Genomic DNA, 22238 nt, shown 5'->3' with positions numbered 1-22238 from the left:
GTCCCATCACTTCATGGCAAATAGATGGGGAAACAGCGGAAACAGTGTCAGGCTTTATCTTTTTGGGCTCCAAAATCACTGCAGATGGTGACTGCAGCCATGAAATTAAAAGACGCTTACTCCTTGGAAGAAAAGTTATGACCAACCTAGATAGCATATTGAAAAGCAGAGACATTACTTTGCCGACTAAGGTCCATGTAGTCAAGGCTATGGTTTTTCCAGTAGTCATGTATGGATGTGAGAATTGGACTGTGAAGAAGGCAGAGCGCCGAAGAATTGATGCTTTTGAACTGTGGTGTTGGAGAAGACTCTTGAGAGTCCCTTGGACTGCAAGGAGATCCAACCAGTCCATTCTGAAGGAGATCAGCCCTGGGATTTCTTTGGAAGGAATGATGCCAAAGCTGAAACTCTAGTACTTTGGCCACCTCATGCGAAGAGTTGACTCATTGGAAAAGACTCTGATGCTGGGAGGGATTGGGGGCAGGAAGAGAACGGGACGACAGAGGATGAGATGGCTGGATGGCATCACTGACTCGATGAACGTGAGTCTGAGTGAACTCCGGGAGATGGTGATGGACAGGGAGGCCTGGCGTGCTGTGATTCATGGGGTCACAAAGAGTCAGACACGACTGAGCGACTGAACTGAACTGAACTGAACTGTGGGATCTTTAAGTCTCATGATTCAGTAAATACCTGGTATAATTTAACTTTATTGAAATAATCTATCACAAGCTAATAAATACATAAATACACATCATTATTACATATAAAATTTTCATATAAATCTATGTATACATGAATATATAAGAATACAATTAGGTATATAAATGTGTTCAGTTCCTTTCAGTCGCTCAGTCGTGTCCAACTCTTTGCGACCCCATGAATTGCAGCACACAAGGCCTCCCTGTCCATCACCATCTCCCGGAGTTCACTCAGACTCACGTCCATTGAGTCCGTGATGCCATCCAGCCATCTCATCCTCGGTCGTCCCCTTCTCCTCCTGCCCCCAATCCCTCCCAGCATCAGAGTCTTTTCCAATGAGTCAACTCTTCGCATGAGGTGGCCAAAGTACTGAAGCTTCAGCTTTAGCGTCATTCCTTCCAAAGAAATCCCAGGGTTGATCTCCTTCAGAATGGACTGGTTGGATCTCCTTGCAGTCCAAGGGACTCTCAAGAGTCTTCTCCAACACCACAGTTCAAAAGCATCAATTCTTCAGCGCTCAGCCTTCTTCACAGTCCAACTCTCACATCCATACATGACCACAGGAGAAACCTATATACATTTATTTATTTCACATATATATTTATTTACAAACTTTCAATAACTGAATCTCAAATGTTGTCTCCCTTGGCATAGGTTCGGGGAAAGAACATATACCTAATATCCTTTTTAGAATCAAAAGACTTGGGTTAAATTGTGACTCTACCATATTCTATCTGTGTGGTGACCTTGAACTAGGTATTAATAGCTATCATCCTTGATACTTTCATTCATTTAATGAGGACAATATAGTTGGTCCTCTATATCTGTGGCCAGAGGGCCAGCTCTACTCACTGTCCTTCACTATTTTATATAAGGGACTTGAGCACTTGTAGACATGGGTATTTACTGAGTCTCCTGGAACCATCCCCCAGAGAAACTGAGGAATAACTGTATCAGCTTTAGGTGACATTGTGGAAATCAAATCAACTCAAACATGCATCAGAGTTCTTGGTCCAGTTCATATAAAATGTAACACTGATCTAAAATATTAGTATTATTTATGAGATATTTTCAGATTTGAATAAAATCTGATTTTGCCAAATAAATAGGTAAACATTTTAACAGTCTAACGTCTCAAATATTTCATATATTCTGGAGTTCTCTGGGATGTTTCCAGTTATCAAAACTCCTAACTACTGAGAGGGAAACCTTGACATTTTGGGTGCTCTGTCAAATGCTAAGAAAAAAAAAAAAAAAATATATATATATATATATATATATACACACATATGTATATATATAGACTCCCATTCGATTTATTGCTATGTGCCACAAAGTATGTTTGGCCTGGTGCCCAGCACTGAGAGACACATGACCTGATACTCTAAAACTCTGAGCAATTTCCAAGTAGTAGCAATCATCAAGAAAATCCCCCCATTTTACAGCCCAATAGCATCGTGGCTTTCCCTTTCAGTGGTCCCTACAACAGTTCAGACTCCACCAAATCTCTCAGGAGGAGTCAGTAAAGTGCCATTGTTTCAACAGGCCAACATGAACCTACATATTCTTATGCTGTTCATATGACCTTATCTTTCTGCACAATTACACTTGATGTTCACATTTTCAGGATGACTGCATTTTATCAATTCATGGCACGATTTTCTGTTTAATTATGGAGTGAGGTGCTTTCTTCTCATTCTTATTCTGTACATTTGAGACCCAGTTTTATCTTTTCAAACATTCTCTTGTTTATTACACATTTTTCTGATAACAAATGAAATCAGGCTGGTACACGACTCTCTGCCTTTCCTTCCCTCCACCAATTCTATTTACTTTTCTGCAAGCTAGCTGTGGCTCAAGGCAACAATTCTAAGGCTCCTTTACTGAAGAGAAAAGTCTGATTGCGGCAGCCAGGTTTACTGTTCTATCACTGCCCTGTAGACTTCACAGGGGACTCTCAGTGGATTGACTCCTGCTGCCCAGAGTCAGAATATTTACAGTTGGCAATAAACTAGACTATGCAGTAGCTGGAAACCATAAAAATAGAATGCCTTGCATAAATAGTTTTTCTTTATCTTAATACTGAATAAAATACTATAAAGCATTTCATTCAGAAAGTCTTGATGTAGAACCTATTTTTTTTCCCAAGGCCCTAGACTAGAATTTAAGAGAATCAACACTCTCTGAAGGAAAACTCCTTGAACAAGTAGTAAAGTTTCTGTGTATAGACAGAAGAACTATTCTCAGTCTTCATGTACCCATTTTCTAGATGTAGAAAACGCTTACCCTTCCAGCAGGGCCCTGTAACTGTTGACACCTTGCAGACCTAGAGGAACTGTCAAAGAGGAAGATAGAGGAATGTGATGGACTAAATGCTTGTGTCCTTCCAATTTTCACATGCTGAGGCCTTAATGCTCCATGTAATGGTAAGTGGTGATACGACCTTTGGGAAGCAATTAAGTTTAGATGAGGTCATGAGGTGGATCCTCACGATGGGATTGGCATTCTGCTCTCTGCGAACTGGCCCTCTGTGAGTTAGGAAGGGGTTCTCACTGGAACTGAATCTGCAGGCACTTTCATCTTGGACTTCTCAGCCTCCAGAACTGCGAGAAATAAATGTCTATTATTTCACTTACATGGTCTTTAGTATTTTGTCATAGCAATCCAAGATGATCAAGACACTTATTTTTGTAGTGATTTGCCATTTGAGAAGGGCTTTTCTCGATGTCACGTCACTTAATCCTGAGAGCAATCTGGTACAGAAGGCATCAGAGCCCAGTTTTATAGATGAAAAAGCAAAGCATCAGAGAGAGACTATGTGAGCTGCCAAGGATCTTAAATGGTGAGCAGGGGCAGGATTTAAACCACATTTGCCCATCTTAGATCCACTGCTTTCAGTACCACATTACTCTTAGAACGAAATTAAGGAGAGCCATTCTTAGGTGTTTGTCTCACAAACATAAAAGAAATAATCATCACTGTCATAATCCTTGTCATCATTATCCAACAGCCAACTGCTAGCTGCCCAGGTCTGTCTGGTAGGCTTCCACAGCTCAAGAGCTTTCTTTCCAAATCCCATAAGCTCCACATGGAGCTAGGCTGGGTGTACTTGACATAATTACCACCATGTCCAGCAGCTATAGAAAAGTCTTCATGGGTTCTCTTTCCTTTCAATGTGTACAGGGAGCATCAAGGGCACACATCGGTGGTCTGCCATTTTCAGGGGAAGGGGAGCTTGGACATTTGTTGGGGTGTATGATGGAGATGGTCAAAGCAACATGTGATCATGTTTCATAAAACTTTCATTCTAAGGCTTAAAAAATATCCTATGGTGGTCAGCTCCAAAGTGCTCCCCAATGATCCTTGTGTGTGTGTGCTAAGTTGCTTCAGTCGTGTCCAACTCTGTGTGATCTCATGGACTGTAGTCCACTAAGGTCCTCTGTCCATGGAGATGCTCTAGGCAAGAATACTGAAGTGATTGCCATGCCCTCCTCTAGGGCATCTTTCCAACTCAGGGATCAAACCCATGTCTCTTTACGTCTCCTGCACTGGCAGGCTGGTTCTTTTCCACTAGTGCCATGTGGGAAATCCCCAATGATCCTCACCTCCTGCTATTTATGATTTTTGGAGTCTCTCCTTCCTCCACTTCACTGCATCAGGGCTGATCTGTGACAAATAATTTCCTAGAGAAGGAACAGTATGAATTCTGAGGCTAAGTTACAGGGATACTCAAGCAGTCCCACGGAGAGGTTCATGGAGAGAATAACCAGCTAGATAGCGCCACCTCATGAATGACATGAATGAGCCTCCGAGAGAGTGACCCCTCCAGCCCCAGTCAAGCTTTCACATGCCTGTAGCCCCAGGTGCCTACTGTGTGCAATCTCATGGGAAATCCCAAAACAGAACCACTCAATCAAGTCACTAGTGGTTTCCTGACCTAGAGAATCTGTGAGAGACAATAAATGATTGTTGCTCTTTTAAGGCATAGAGTTTGGGGGTTATTTTGCAGCAACAGGTAAACACAAACTCCCTTTCTTCATTCGAGTGGAGTAAGCCCAGCTCAGTCTTTTACATATAAAAAGTCACAACCCATTAATCCTGCTTACTTCATAAATGTTTCCCTCAAGGAAGGTATAAAAGAATAGAGACTAGTGGCCAGCAATTTGTTATGTCGCTTCAAATTATTAATGAGGATATTTGGTAAAGAAAGAAATTACAGATCTCAAATAATCCCAACACTCTTTCAGTGCCTGAGGAGAGCTGAGAGAATAGTAAAAAGGAGCAGTCCATGGAAGATATCTAACCCTTGGCATAGCTTCATCTAAACAGTATAGTATCAGCAGGGAGTAATATTCTTCCTTAGGCCCAGAGGTATCCAAATATAAAAGAAATTTAGGTTTTCAGTTGCAATGCCCTATTAGGCCATAAGATGAAAATGCTAGTGTATGAAAATCTGGAACTCCTCTGGTGGCTCAGATGGTAAAGAATCTGCCTATAATGCAGGAGACCCAGGTTTGATCCCCAGGTTGGGAAGAGCCTCTGGAGAAGGGAATGGCTACCCACTCCAGTATTCTCACCTGGAGAATTTCATGGACAGAGGAGCCTACTCATTTATAGTTACGTTCGTTATATTTAGCTTTTAGAGTAGATGAATGGCACACTTGCTAATCTAAATCTGTTTCCTTAGAAAGAAACATAATGAAAAAATAAGCAATTAGTAGAAAATGGTACTTATGTTCATAATTGTAGCTACATCACTTTAAATAGAGTATATTTATTTTTCTGATTACACACTTACATGGAAGACTAATGATTAAATATAGTCATAGCAATTAATTTGATTTTAAAGTCTATTCAAATATATTTTTATATTAATTCTCTTATAACATTTAAAAAATGAGATACATTAAAATAGAATTATTTCATGATAGATGTTCAGTATTAGTTTCACACAATAAAGAAAAAATACATACACTTGTTTTTTACAGGTAAAAATTGTAATGTCTGAATTGCAATTATTGAAATGGAGCTCTGAAACTCATTAAGATGTTAAAGATCATTTCCATTATTTAATATATATTTCCAGGTACCCTACTGCTGTTGCTAAGTCACTTCAGTCATGTCCGACTCTGTGCAACCCCATAGATGGCAGCCCACCAGGCTCCCCCGTCCCTGGGATTCTCCAGGCAAGAACACTGGAGTGGGTTGCCATTTCCTTCTCCAATGCATGAAAGTGAAAAGTGAAAGTGAAGTCGCTCAGTCGTGTCCGACTCTTGGCGACCCCGTGGACTGCAGCCTACCAGGCTCCTCCATCCATGGGATTTTCCAGGCAAGAGTACTGGGGGGGGGGGGGTGCCATTGCCTTCTCCGAGGTACCCTATTAACTGGATATAAAAGATAATTAAAGAAATAATGAAATTTATATATGAAGAAACACATGGCAGAATGAGCCTCACTGTGATATTTAATTTTATGTGTCAACTTGGCTAGACGATGATGCCCAGTTGTTTATTTACACATCAGCCTAGGGGTTTTTATAAAGGTGCATTTTAGATATGATTAACATTTAAATCTGCAGACTTTGAGTGATACAGATCAGCCTCCATAATCATGGAGGGCCTCATCCAATCAGCTGAAATCCTCAAGAGAAAAGACTATGGTGCGTAGAAACAGAAAAACAACTTTGGCCTACAAATGGCCTTTGGACTCAAGACTGTAGTACCACCTCTTCTCTGACTATCCATCCGGCTAGAGTGCCCTGAAGATTTCAGACACCCCAGTTCTCACAGTGGCATGAGCCAATTCCTTCAAATCTCTCACTCGTTTTCTCTTAATGTGTGTGCATTTAAATAAACATAAATATATAAAAATCAATATGTATGCATCTCTCTAGAGATATGTGTGTGTGTATATATGTGTGAACATATATAAATATATATGTAAGGAGAGAGAGAGTGAGTTTTCTGGAGAATCCTGATTAATAAACTCACTACTCTTAGCAAGAGAAGCAAAAAGCAAAGGAGAAAAGGAAAAATATTCCCATTTGAATGCAGAGTTCCAAAGAATAGCAAGGAGAGATAAGAAAGCCTTCCTCAGCAATCAATGCAAAGAAGTAGAGGGAAACAACAGAATGGGAAAGACTAGATCCCTTAAAGAAAATTAGAGATACCAAGGGAACATTTCATGCAAAGATGGGCTTGATAAAGGACAGAAACAGTCTGGACCTAACAGAAGCAGAAGATATTAAGAAGAGGTGGCAAGAATACACGGAAGAACTGTACAAAAAAGATCTTCATGACCAAGATAATCACGATGGTGTGATCACTCACCTGGAGCCAGACATCCTGGAATGTGAAGTCAAGTGGGCCTTAGAAAGCATCACTACAAACAAAGCTAGTGGAGATGATGGAATTCCAGTGGAGCTATTTCAAATCCTGAAAGATGATGCTGTGAAAGTGCTGCACTCAATATGCCAGCAAATTTGGAAAACTCAGCGGTGGCCACAGGACTGGACAAGGTCAGTTTTCATTCCAATCCCAAAGAAACACAATGCCAAAGAATGCTCAGACTACTGCACAATTGCACTCATCTCACACTCTAGTAAAGTCATGCTCAAAATTCTTCAAGCCAGGCTTCAGCAATACATGAACCGCGAACTTCCAGATGTTCAAGATGGTTTTAGAAAAGGCAGAGGAATCAGAGATCAAATTGCCAACATCCGTTGGATCATCAAAAAAGCAAGAGAGTTCCAGAAAAACATCTATTTCTGCTCTATTGACTATGCCAAAGCCTTTGACTGTGTGGATCACAATAAACTGTGGAAAATTCTTTAAGAGATGGGAATACCAGATCATCTGACCTGCCTCTTAAGAAATCTGTATGCAGGTCAGGAAGCAACAGTTAGAACTAGACATGGAACAACAAACTGGTTCCAAAAAGGAAAAGGAGTATGTCAAGGCTTTATATTGTCACCCTGTTATTTAACTTATATGCGGAGTACATCATGAGAAACGCTGGGCTTAAAGAAGCACAAGCTGGAATCAAGACTGCTGGGAGAAATCTCAATAATCTCAGATATGCAGATGATACCACCCTTATGGCAGAAAGTGAAGAAGAACTAAAGAGCCTCTTGATGAAAGTGAAAAAGTTGGCTTAAAGCTCAATATTCAGAAAACTAAGATCATGGCATCTGGTCCTGTGGTCCCATCACTTCATGGGAAATAGATGGGGAAACAGTGGAAACGGTGTCAGACTTTATTTTGGGGGGCTCCAAAATCACTGCAGATGGTGACTGCAGCCATGAAATTAAAAGATGCTTACTCCTTGGAAGGAAAGTTATGACCAACCTAGATGGCTTCCTTTGTAGCTCAGTTGATAAAGAATCTGCCTGCAGTGCAGGAGGCCCAAGTTCAGTCCCTGGGTTGGGAAGATCCCCTGGAGAAGGTAATGGCAACCCACTCAGTATCCTTGCATGGAAAATTTCACAGACAGAGAAGCCTGGTGGGCTGCAGTTCATGGGGTTACAAAGAGCCGGGCACGACTGAGCAACTAACAGTAACTAACTAAGATAGCATATTAAAAAGCAGAGATATTACTTTGCCAACAAAGGTCTGTCTAGTCAAGGCTGTGGTTTTTCCAGTGGTCATGTATGGATGTGAGAGTTGGACTGTGAAGAAAGCTGAGCGCCGAAGAATTGATGCTTTTGAACTGTGGTGCTGGAGAAGACTCTTGTGAGTCCGTTGGACTGCAAGGAGATCCAACCAGTCCATCCTAAAGGAGACCAGTCCTGGGTATTCATTGGAAGTATTGATGGTGAGGCTGAAACTCCAGTACTTTGGCCACCTCATGCAAAGAGTTAACTCATTGGAAAAGACCCTGATGCTGGGAGGGATTAAGGGCAGGAGGAGAAGGGGATGACAGAGGATGAGATGGCTGGATGGCATCACTGACTCAATGCACATGCGTTTGGGTGAATTCTTGGAGTTGGTGATGGACAGGGAGGCCTGGCGTTCTGCGATTCATGGGGTCACAGAGAGTCGGACGTGACTGAGAGACTGAACTGAACTGAACTGAACTCCTAGCAAACAACAACACTGGAAGAAAGGATTAATAATAACAATATAGAATATGTATTAAAATTCTTATTTTGTAGTAGGATTGAGAAAGTGCTATTTTGTTTAATCCTTGGTATAACATCAAGGTCCACTGCATCAAAACTTTTACTATTAGACTAGTTGGACATCAGAAGATACAGAAAACAAAATATAGTGCAAAGTTTATATACTCATTCATCAATGTGTATCTAAATGCACCTATAACATATTGCAAGTTGCCACTGGTTGGGGGTCTGGGAAGCGGTGCTAACTCTTCTTACATCCCTTACATGTAAACCTAGTTTCAGGCTCTTCCTTAGGTCTGCTTTGCTTTTCACTCAGCACCCTATCTCTATGTAAGCTTATTCACTCCAGGTAACTTCCAAATCTGTCTAGAAATAACTTTATTCCTGAAGCCTCCTCTTGTTTTTCCACTATTTCTCACTCTCGTCATCAGCTGTATCTTAAGCACATTATTTTATCACCCAGAATCAACTCCTTTTCCTGAGTTCTCTCTGGTTATGATGTTACCATTTTTCGAAGCACTGAATCTCAAAATCTTTCAAGGCCAGCACTCTCTTAGATCTTCAGTCCCACATATCGAATCAATGTCCTAATTCTGTTCATGCTAGGTCAACTGGATATCTTAATTCAGTTCTTTCTTTCCACTCCACTGCCCCTGCTCTAGCTCAGGCTCTCGTGGACTTTGTCTACTGCCTTATCCTCCACGACCTATGTGCTCACACATATACAGACACATACTCCTATACATTCATCCATCATACCATAGCTAACCAAGTAAGTCTAATTACGTATTCTCCTATCATTCTTTCCTGAAATATTCTTCCCTCTCCAGCTTCTTCCTCTTTTCAAAATCTTAATCAAATGTAGAATTTTTAGACAAAATTTAACCTCCAGGGAGCATGCCAAGACCCTCTCGTTCAGATCCAATTTCCCGTTCTCGTGTGTGATCTCTCTGCATCTCGTAATACTTCTCTACTGAAGTTCTTACCCTAGATTGCCTTGCCCAGATACACTTGTCCAAATACCCATATTTGATTGTGAGCTCTTTTAAGACAAAGGCTGAATCATTCCTCCCTGTATCCTCTCCATTACCTCTGATGTTAACTAACGCAGAGTAAGCATTCAAATATTTACTGAACTGAATTCCTTGGTTGCCAGCGGCATTCTGGTGGGTGTGAATTTTGAGAGCTGCTTGTAATAGTTATAACAGTTGACAGCAAGTACTGGATGTCAAGAGAAGGAAATTGATATGCTTGAATCCACTTCTTCTAAAATAAGCAACTCTCTATTAGACAATACCTGAGAGGAAGATATTGGCTGGCATTTCATTAGCAATAGAGATTTCATAAAAATGTGGAGAATAACAAAGTCTTTTTATTTCACCATGAAGGAGTTCTTACATTTGGCTGCAGCAATGAATGATGGGTTGACAAAGTTGCTATAAAATTGTCACTTAATTCAAAAATCCTGCGAGTGTATTTTTATTCTTGTACAGTAGAGCATTCTCCTCTCTACAGCCCTGTATACCAGCTCTTTAAGCGATGTGATACAAATTCATTCTCTTAAAATTTATACAAAGTCAATCTGGACCACTTTGCAAAAGTCTTAGCTGGAAAAACAATTTGAAAGAAACAACTCTCTTAAGACTTGGTATTTTGTTTTGAAGTTCCTAGGGCTTCCCTGATAGCTCAGTTGGTAAAGAATCCACCTGCAATGCAGGAGACCCAGTTTGATTTCTGGGTCAGGAAGATCCACTGGAGAAGGGATAGGCTATCCACTCCAGTATTCTTGTTCTTCCCTTGTGGCTCAGCTGGTGTCTGTCAGCCCACAATGTGAGAACCCTGGGTTTGATCCCTGGGTTGGGAAGATCTCCTGGAGAAGGGAAAGACTACTCACTCCAGTATTCTGGCCTGGAGAATTCCATGGGCTTGCAAAGAGTGGGACATGTCTGAACAACTTTCACTTTCACTTATGGTTTCCCCTACATATTCTCCCAGCTCCAGTTTTTCTGCATCAAATTCATCTCATCTTGATTGTCTCTACCATTTAATGAGCATCTAGTATGTGCCAGGTCTTCAGTTGAGAAACATCACATAATTTTATCTTTATAATCACCCTACTAGCTTAAGTATTATTATTAACCCCACATGACAGATGACAGAACCATGGCTTAGAGAAGTGAACCTACTTGGTCAAGATTGAACAACTAGTACTGTGTACATTTCCAAGACATGTAAGTGACAATCCTATAATTAGACATGCAAATAGATAGAAGAGAACAATATAAATGGGAGAAGTAAAACACTATATACAGATTATAGGAAACTGAAGTTACTCCTAATATTTTAAGTTTTCAAGTAAATATTTCTTTGTATTTTTTGACTAGCAAGCCTTTAGTATTTGATGTGCCTTAGTTTTCAGAATTATATAGACATCAGTTTAAATCCTAGTCCCTCACATGACATCTTATTAGGACTGTAGGCATGTTACTTAAGCTCTCTGAGCTTCAGTTTTCTGTCTCTATAATAAAACCCACCTCCTAAGGTTAGAGTAAATATTGAAATAGCTTACATAAATTGCCTTGCTTTTTGTATTATCACTCACATAAAGGTTTTCTCAAATATTTGTTTAATTCTGTTTATATAGATTATTCCATCTTTTCCAAAGCAACTAACTTTCTTTTTTTGATCTTCTAAAACTCTTTTTCCATTTTTTAAAAAGAAAGGTAGATGCAAAAATCCTTAACAAAATTCTAGCAATCAGAATCCAACAACACATTAAAAAGATCATACATCATGACCAAGTGGGCTTTATCCCAGGGATGCAAGGATTCTTCAATATCTGCAAGTCAATCAATGTAATACACCACATTAACAAATTGAAAAATAAAAGCCATATGATTATCTCAATAGATGCAGAGAAAGCCTTTGACAAAATTCAGCATCCATTTATGATAAAAACTCTCCAGAAAGCAGGAATAGAAGGAACATACCTCAACATAATAAAAGCTATATATGACAAACCCACAGAAAACATTATCCTCAATGGTGAAAAATTGAAAGCATTTCCCCTAAAGTCAGGAACAAGACAAGGGTGCCCACTTTCACACTACTATGCAACATCATTTTGGAAGTTTTGGCCACAGCAATCAGGGAGGAAAAAGAAATACAAGGAATCCAAATTGGAAAAGAAGAAGTAAAACTCTCACTGTTTGCAGATGATATGATCCTCTACATAGAAAACCCTAAAGACTCCACCAGAAAATTACTAGAGCTAATCAATGAATATAGTAAAGTTGCAGGATATAAAATCAACACACAGAAATCCCTTGCATTTCTATACACTAATAATGAGAAAACAGAAAGAGAAATTAAGGAAACAATTCCATTCACCATTGCAACAACAACAACAAAAATACTTAGGAATATATCTACCTAAAGAAACAAAAGACCTCTATATAGAAAACTATAAAACACTGGTGAAAGAAATCAAAGAGGACACCAATAGATAGAGAAATATACCGTGTTCATGGATCAGAATAATCAATATAGTAAAATGAGTATAATATCCAAAGCAATCTATAGATTCAATGCACTCCCTATCAAGCTACCAATGGTATTTTTCACAGAGCTAGAATAAATAATTTCACAATTTGTATGGAAATACAAAAAACCTCGAATAGCCAAAGCAATCTTGAGAAAGAAGAATGGAACTGGAGGAAACAACCTGCCTGACTTCAGGCTCTACTACAAAGCCACAGTCATCAAGACAGTATGGTACTGGCACAAAGACAGAAATATAGATCAATGGAAAAATATAGAAAGCCCAGAGATAAATCCACGCACCTATTATCTTTGACAAAGCAGGCAAGACTATACAATGGAGTAAAGACAATCTCTTTAACAAGTGGTGCTGGGAAAACTGGTCAACCACTTGTAAAAGAATGAAACTAGAACACTTTCTAACACCATTCACAAAAATAAACTCAAAATGAATTAAAGATCTAAACGTAAGACCAGAAACTATAAAACTGCTAGAGGAGAACATAGGCAAAACACTCTCCGACATACATCACAGCAGGTTCCTCTATGATCCACCTCCCAGAATATTGGAAATAAAAGCAAAAATAAACAAATGGGACCTAATTAAAATTAAAAGTTTCTACACAACAAAGGAAACTATAAGCAAGGTGAAAATACAGCCTTTAGAATGGGAGAAAATAGTAGCAAATGAAGCAACTGACAAAGAATTAATCTCAAAAATATACAAACAACTCCTGCAGCTCAATTCCAGAAAAATAAATGGCCCAATCAAAAAATGGGCCAAAGAACTAAACAGACATTTCTCCAAGGAAGACATACAGATGACTAACAAACACAAGAAAAGATGCTCAACATCACTCATTATCAAAGAAATGCAAATCAAAACCCCAATGAGGTACCATTTCACGCCAGTCAGAATGGCTGCAATCCAAAAGTCTACAAGCAATAAATGCTAGAGAGGATGTGGACCAAAGAGAACCCTCTTACACTGTTGGTGGGAATGCAAACTAGTTCAGCCACTATGGAGAACAGTGTGGAGATTCCTTAAAAAACTGGAAATAGAACTGCCATACAACCCAGCAATCCCACTGGTGGGCATACACACTGAGGAATCCAGAATTGAAAGAGACACGTGTACCCCAGTGTTCATCACAGCACTGTTTATAATAGCCAGGACATGGAAGCCACCTAGATATCCATCAGCAGATGAATAGATAAGAAAGCTGTGGTACATATACACAATGGAGTATTACTCAGCCATTAAAAAGAATACATTTGAATCAGTTCTAATGAGGTGGATGAAACTGGAGCCTATTATACAGAGTGAAGTAAGCCAGAAAGAAAAACACCAATACAGTATACTAATGCATATATATGGAATTTAGAAAGATGGTAACGATAACCCCTATATGCGAGACAGCAAAAGAGACACAGATGTATAGAACAGTCTTTTGGACTCTGTGGGAGAGGGCGAAGGTGGGATGATTTGGGAGAATGGCATTTAAACATGTATAATATCATATGTGAAATGAATCGCCAGTCTAGGCTCAATGCATGATACAGGATGCTTGGGGCTGGTGCACTGGGATGACCCAGAGGGATGGTATGGGGAGGGAGGTGGGAGGGGAGTTCAGGATGGGGAACACATGTACACCTGTGGTGGATTCATGTTGATGTATGGCAAAACCAAGACAATATTTTAAAGTAATTAGCCTCTAATTGAAATATATAAATTTATATATATATATATATATATATATATATATATATATAAAGAAAGGTAGTGAAAAAAATCACAGTTAGTAAAGAAAGTGAAGTGGCTCAGTTGTGTTCCACTCTGCAGCCCCACGGACTGTAACCTGCAGGTTCCTCCACCCATGGGATTTTCCAGGCAAGAATACTGGAGTGGGTTGCCATTTCCTTCTCCAGGTGATCTTCCCGACACAGAGGTGGAACCTGGGTCTCTGGTGCTGCAGGCAGACTCTTTACCATCTGAGCAAGAGATTATTAAATACTTTAAATGTTTCCCCCTAAGCATTCAAACAACCTGATCAGATTATAATTAAAACAAGAGATAACATTCACTGAGCTCTTACTATGTTTGGGATCTAAGTGCTCTTCATGCAATACCTCAATTAATTCCCCTAACCTTGAAGTAGACAGAAATAATCTTATTTTATAGAGGAGAAAACTGAGATCAGATAGTTTACTGAGACTAGTTGTTTGTTTAGGGTCACAAAGGTAGTAAGTGGCCAGCCCAGGCAGCTTGCCCTTAATACCTGGATGTGCTATTGCCATAGATCACGGGTCCCTAACCTCCAGAACCTAATGTCTGATCATCTGAGGTGGAGCTGAGGTAATAATTATAGAAATAGAGAGTGCAATAAATTTAATGCCCTTGAATCATCCAGAAACCATCCCACCCAACAATGTCTGTGGAAAAACTGTCTTCCACGAAACTGGTCCCTAGTACCACATAGATTGGGGACCACTGCCATAGATCTTTAAAATGGCAATGGTGGGGGTTATGGAAGGAGAAGTATAAAAGCAAAGTTCTCAAATACAAATGTCAGATAAACCATGTTCATCGATATTATTTGAGGAATAAACAGAACAGTAAAAGAGCAGTTCTTTTTTCCCATATCCTCCTCATTGTTATGAGAGGTACTATGGTACTAAGATTTGCAGTAGTAACAGATATGCACAAGAGTTTTGCATAATTCAGAAACCTCCAAGGGAGCAATTTTAGATCCTTCTTATCCGTTTTTTGTCCCCTGACCTAGCGCTTCTGCAGAAGAAAATGACCAGGAATGGTTGACACATTCAGCAACCAAAGGAGTCATGGAAAATGAGCAGTTTGAACATCAGACAGATCGAGGGGAATTTTTCACCTGACTGCTTTTAGAATGAAATTTACACTTTCACCTTGATTATTACAACATGATTTCCACCAATATAATCACCTGAAAACAACAGATACCATGGAAACAGTTTTATAGAGTGAAACATGGCTGGTATTATGCAGACGCAATTACTTGAGATTTTAGCATGGGTATCACCAGGAGAGAAGAATTGCTTTTTACTGGACTTTTCTCCTGACAGAATGTAATAACTATGTATAGATTTTCCCAACTGTTCAAAGTTATGAACTGGGATTTACCAAGGAGGGACTCATGTTTCAATATAGTATTATATACTTATTGAATATTTTTCTTTATTTAGCTGATTCCTTTTTAAGTATTTCTAGAAGCTTCAGGGCAATAAAAAGGGAATAGTGAAATATTCAAATAAGAAAATACACTTTTATGAGCTAGTATTTTATTTCTACGCATTCCCTGAAAACCAAATCTATACCAAGAAAAATTCTATTTTGAACACGATTGAAACTTTATGAGTATTGAATTTCCATCCCACTTTATTGATTTCAAATGGAGAGAAAAACTGAAGTACAGCAAGGCTGCAAATGACATTGTTTAGATACACATATCTTGTCAGAATTATCCTGGTACCAGCAATAGAGGCTCCAGGAATATTTAGAACTAAGATTCCGGTTTAGGCTCTTAATAAGCAACATGACAAGTCTCAACAGGCACTTGCTTTTAAGAAAATGCTTTATTGGACCATATGGGTTGGAATCTTTCCACTCTGCTGAAAATATTCAAAAAGGTATTCATTTCTAAAAGACAAAAGCTAAGAAAAACAGAACTATTCAAATCACTGGATATTAGCAGAGATACACAAACCTGCCCTCTGGTCACTCAGTGCTAATCTACATCATGAAAAAGCGTTAATACAAGATCTAAAAAAGATTGCAAGGGATAATGGAAACTGTTTAGACAAAGCTGAATGGATACTATAAAATAGATTAGTGTTATTTTCCTCTTAGGGAGAAAAATGAAGTTATTTTTCATTAGGAAAATAACAAATGACTTTCTATATAGTGTGTTCAGATTTTCATAAACATCTTAGCCAAATTTCCATATTTCTCAGGCAAGAAACAGAGTACTTAACTGTGTAGTGGGGATTCAGTCTCATAACTCATTCATTAAGATTCACTCTTTTGGGCCTGTGTGTCTCAGCCTGGTGAGGGAAGCCTTATGGTTCCACTATGAGGGAGGAACACTCTGTCAGTTGGACAGCTATCTATGTTGGTCATTACAAGGCAATTTTGCTTTTGTATGGCTGGTTATAGAAATGATATCCTATACATTACACATAATTATAGAACTTAAGCACATTCTTCCTATCCAAATTAGCTGTGAAAGAGACTGACTAGTTTCTTTCCAAATTAATTGCTCTTTTTCCTGGACTCAACGTTGGATAATATTTTCCAGTTTCCCTTGCAGTTAGATGTGGCCCTGTGACAAATTCCAGCCAACAGATTATGAAGAAAATAATGTGTACGACTTCCAGGCATGGCTCATAGTAAATGCCAGTGGTCAATACTGGTTCCTCACCTGCCCGATTAAATGCATAACACTTTGATGTTCTATGTTAGAAGGGGCTTGGGTCCCTGAATGACTTCATTATGGGCTGCTTACTGTGGAATACACCAGAATAAAAAAGTCAACTTCTACTGTTCTAAGCTACTAAGATTTACTTTACTTGCTATAGTGGCTGCTGCTGCTGGTTAGTCCCTAAGCCATGTCCAACTCTTTGTAACCCCATGGATGGTAGCCCACCAGGCTCCTCTGTCCACAGGATTTCCCAGGTAAGAATACTGGAGTGGGTAGTCATTTCCTTCTCCAGGTGATCTTTCTGACCCAGGGATAGAACCCCCATCACCTGCTTGGCAGGCGGATTCTTTACTGTTGAGCCACCTGGGGAGCCCGTTGTAGTGGCTACTGGCACCTAATAATACATCAGCATATATCCAAATACATTGCTTGATCAACAATAAAGAGTTAAAATTTTAAAATCAAGAAGAGTCTATTTTAATTAATATTCACTACAACTCAAAGAGGAAATGTCTTCAGAAAGTGAATCTAAACATCCATAATTGCAGATTGAAATAGTCTTTAGTCCTAGTCCTAGTGATTAAAGTCATTAACAAAAACAACAAAACAAGATGAGAAGTGGTAAACGTTTTAAAAGGAACACACTTACAAGCCAGAAAAAGACATTTGCAAATTCCAAGATCTGCTCTTTGCTTGTTTTGTTAGCATGAACAATTTGATTAATCATTCTCTGAAACCGTTTCCTCATCTATAAAATGGGGATTATGAAATTTAGCCAACAGGATTTTGTAAAGATTTTACACATACGCATACACATCTCACATACTGCCTGATACATGGGAGGTATTCAACAAAATAATAGCTATTAACACTATTTACCTAATAAATGCAAGCATGAGTAGTATTTTCTGAATATTAAATGTTTCTTTCAAAATATTAACCAGAACTTTTGATTCTCTTTACTCTTTCCCTTTCCCCAACACACTGGCAGCCAAACACTCTGCTTTCTACTTCCTCAGGAAAGTGTTGACACAACAGAATGTATATTATGAAGAGATAGACTCTTGGTTTTTAAGTTTCAAAAACCTAGGCCTGGTGTAAGACAAAGCTTTGGAAGGAAAAAAAGAATGATTAAACAAAGGTTTTTTTTTCCCCTCCTCCTGCACTAGAAAACACTCCTCCAGATGTGGGGAGGGACATAAGGGGACATTGCAGGGGAAGTAAGAAAATTTAGTATCAGTATGTATCCCTGGAAGGAAGAGACGGGGAAGGAAGGGCAGAAACCCAGGGAGATCCAAGAGACTTTGTTAGCTGAGGTGACCTCAGCCTTATTTCTAAGAAGAGCCTTTGAGAAAAATATGATGGAGAGCAGTTTCCTTTACTCTGTCTCCTCCCTAGCCCTCTCTCTGACCCCATGCACAGTCACTCTGAAGCATCCTGTGTAAACAGAGTATGTGCAATGTCTAGTCAGGTAGACCTTAAAGAACCTCTCCAAGTCCCCACTACCTCCCCTGCAGTGTGGCATGAGGAATGGTACAAAGATCTCTGATGTTACACAATGTGGGCAAACAAGCAGCAGAGAGACATCCAGAGCTGAAAGTGCCACTGCAGACAGGAAAGAAAAAAACGGTCCTGGAAGAAACCGCCTGCTTGAACCAACAACCAAGGATATGAGGGAGAGAATGGCATCTCCATGGATGCCAGCCCAGATACATGACAACTGAGGAGGAGGGGGTGTTCTGCCACACCCATGCTCGCCACTCCATGCTTTGCAACGACATAAATCTGGATTGATGAATTTTATCTTTTATCTATTTCCTGGAATTACATTCGGTTATTGAAGGATAACATTATGGACTGAAAAACCTTAGTTACAATAGTCTCAATATTTTTATAAACATCATGGAGGTGTATGAACTTAAGTCGTCATAGAAGCTTTTCATACATCTTTCCCTAAGTTTCACGTGCCTGTTAAAAGAAAGACTTACTTCGATCAGTAATGATGGTCCTGGCCTCTTGATTGCTGGTCTTGTTTTTCAAATTCTGGGCAGCAGTAATGAGTTCTTCCAACTGGGGGCGCCTCTGCTCCAAGTCCTGCAGTGTTGCCTGAAGGAACAAATGGAACAATCCTGAGTTCCTCCAGCACTGCGCATTCCTTTTATGGGTAATTTTCAAAAACCAACCAAGGCACTTTTAGAAATAAAACAAGATGTTATTAGATATAAATCTCTAATGTGTTAGGCTTTACAGAGAGCAATTTAACAAGAAATGTGTTTCATTTTTCGATACCAAAAATATTTCAAGTGAAAATCTTGATTATGGGTTTGCTTCACTAGTTAAGAGCTTAGATGGAGTCATTTCAGTGTTCCTGGGTTTACGTACACCAATATATGAGTGCCACGAGTAACCAATGTAATTCTGAATTATGAAAATGTATTTAAGACACTGATGGCTATTTATACTTGTAATCTCATGCTGTGCAGTGTCAAAATTGAGGTATATATTTTAGAAACAGAAAAGACAGAGAAGTGATTTAAGAGAGAGAACTTATTTAACTTCTTTGTGCTTAAAATTTCTCACCTATAAAATGAGAAGATGATGTAGATGAGCTAAATTAATCTTTTCCCAAAATTGACTCTAGTAAGATTCAACTGATTCCTTTGCCTCACTTTAGAGTGAATGGGCTCTAAGGAGGGCTGCGAATCAACCTTTTAAACAAATCTTCTAATGCTCATCATCAGGCAAGCTTAGAAAGCATCAGACTAGAAGTTAGTATTTGTATTTTGTATTAAAACTGACTTTAATACTGCTTTTACAAAAGTACCAAAGAGAATGAAGCCAACTGTATATATATATATGGGCTTCTCTTATGGCCCAGCTGGTAAAGAATCCGCCTGCAATGTGGGAGACCTGTGTTCGATCCCTGGGTTGGGAAGATTCCCTGGAGAAGGGAAAGGCTACCCACTCCAGTATTCTGGCCTGGAGAATTCCATGGACTGTATAGTTCATGGGGTCTCAGACAGTCAGAAATGACTAAGCAACTTTCACTTTCATATATATATATATATATATATATATATATATATATATATATATATATGTTGGGCTGAATCCCATAGACCCACAAAACCTGCACTTGCTCAACTTCATGACTGAAAAAAGAGCCCAGAGTCAGCGACAGAGACATCAGTGGTCTAATGGATGGGGGAGCTTACATGTCTGAAGCAAGGTCCTGGGGTGACATCCCACCATGTATAGCAGAAGGTGGGTAGCAAGTGAGGGTAATCTGCATTGGGGGAAGGGAGGAGGGATGGCTAGTTACAGGAGAAATGATATCAGATGGGCTCATTAGTTATCAGGGAGACCAGTAGAGGGCACGCCCCTCATTGCGTCTTTGATAAACACAATCATCAGTCAGGGCCCGTGCCAGGTATTGTACATAGGAGTCAGTCATGTGCAGAGGGTAGAAGTGATGCAGGCACTGGTCAGTCAGGGACATACAGAGAGCAAGGGAACAGCCATCTTGAGTAGCCTGACCATACAATATATACTTTATAGGTAGCAATGTTCTCCTTCCCTCAAGTGCCCATTTATTGCCTCTGTCATCTATTCTCTCTACACGAAAGGCCAAAACTCCACTGATATTTTCAAAGAAGTTTGGGAAAAGTAAGGTATCTCCTTTGTCCTTGTACTAAAACTGAATACATTTTATTGGTTTGCATTACTTTAAAACTGCTATGTGACAGATGTTTTACACATGTTTCCTCATTTTTATTCTCTGAATAACCACACTAAAAAACTAAGCCAGAAGTCTTCATGGTTTTAAATCTTATGCTCTTTCTACTACCACATGAGGCCAATGAAAGTCAAGAGGTGAAATGTGGTAGATGGTAAAGTTCATGGAAATTAGTTATCTACTATGCCCTTTGACTGGTGCTGATTTTCTAAAGACTTTTGTATTTAGAAAGGCCAAGTTTTGATCATTCTGAATGTTTCTCTTGTGAAGGGGTAGGAAATAGGCCTGTGATTTGAGCTCAGTTGCTTTTAGTGCTATTAAAATAATAGGAAGAACTTATCCAAACATTGCCGATCTATTTTGAGCATTTTCCCCTCTCTGTATTGAAAAATTGAAGGGGTTAACTTTTAACAAATTTTCCACATTTGTAAGCTGTGACTGCTCAGAAGAAAAATCCAATTTTCAGGTTTCTAACTTTTATCGTTTCTTTACACAAAAGTGTGTTTGAAATATGGAACAAATTGCCAAAGACAGCTATTGAAGTAAGTGGCATAAGTCAGTTGGAGAGTCCTGAACAAATTCTAAAGTAGGAACCATATAGTCACAGACAGATTTTTACGAAAGATATTTTCCAGGATTAGAATGTTACACTCTGGTCATCTGTGACATAGCAAGTCGAAAAGTTACTTTGGAATTCCAAACTCTTAAGTGTATAATACATTCAATAATAGATTTTTGAAAAATAGACTTACCCAGAACCCATAAATTCAAATCTTCCCCTCTAAATGCCTGGAGCTAGCAAAGTACATACATTCATTTATTTACTGACTCATTCTTTCATTTTATAAATATCAAGTGCTAGGCACTGTTTCAGGTCTTACAGACATAGTAGTAAATAAACTCATTAGGCATGATTTATGCAATTTAAGTAAAAATTTGTGTTTTATGACACTTGAAAATTTTTATATAGCAAAGATGATCTTTATTGTCATTTTCCTTTGATTTCATATTAACCCATCCTCAAACAACCAGGCCATTCTTTGCATCTAAATTCTGGATACATAACCCCAAGGATGGTTATGATTTTTCCCTTCTTTTAGGATTACAAAGTTCGTTTAAGAAGTCTGTTGTAGAAGTAACTTGATCAACTCTAATCTGAACCTTACCAGGCTCTAAATTAAACCTGACCACAATGAACAGCTTTTACTGATGAAATTAGCAAGCATGTCAATTTAGACTTAAAACAAGCCATTTTCCTCTCTAATGAACAAAATAGGTCTCAGGGTATTGTGAAACCTGTTCTCTAGTTGGGTGATTCTCTAATTCTGCTGACAGACACATACTTTGTAAGCACCTGAGAAGATTATTAATGACATCCTTTGAAGCAGCCTCCTTAAAAATCCAAGGAGATTCAAGACTGCAATAAAACCATGCCTTTCTAAAATATTTCAAAACAAAATTATAGCTCTATCCCACTTTCTGGTCAACATGGACAAACATCCATTTCAAAAAAGAAACTGTACAATAGTAATAATATGTGAATATATATTATATATATGGGATTCATGAGATGCTAATAGGAAAGATTGGAGGCAGGAGGAGAAGGGGATGACAGAGGATTAGATGGTTGGATGGCATCACTGACATGATGGACATGAGTTCGAGTAGACTCCAGGAGCTGGTG

At 39.0% G+C, this 22238-nt stretch overlaps 1 protein-coding gene across 1 annotated transcript in view; it reads right to left on the bottom strand.

Annotated features, from left to right (window-relative positions):
- DMD (dystrophin) overlaps nucleotides 1-22238 on the bottom strand; it is a 2235978-nt gene that overhangs the window by 635411 nt on the left and 1578329 nt on the right. The window contains exon 52 of the mRNA XM_052663429.1: nucleotides 18807-18924. Within this exon, the coding sequence (XP_052519389.1) occupies nucleotides 18807-18924 (118 nt within the window). The remainder of the gene's footprint in view (nucleotides 1-18806; nucleotides 18925-22238) is intronic.

The sequence above is a fragment of the Budorcas taxicolor genome, chromosome X, assembly GCF_023091745.1.
Source record: "Budorcas taxicolor isolate Tak-1 chromosome X, Takin1.1, whole genome shotgun sequence".
Taxonomy (NCBI): Eukaryota; Metazoa; Chordata; class Mammalia; order Artiodactyla; family Bovidae; genus Budorcas; species Budorcas taxicolor.
Note: the sequence above shows the minus strand (reverse complement) of the source record. Positions and strands in the feature narration are given on the sequence as shown.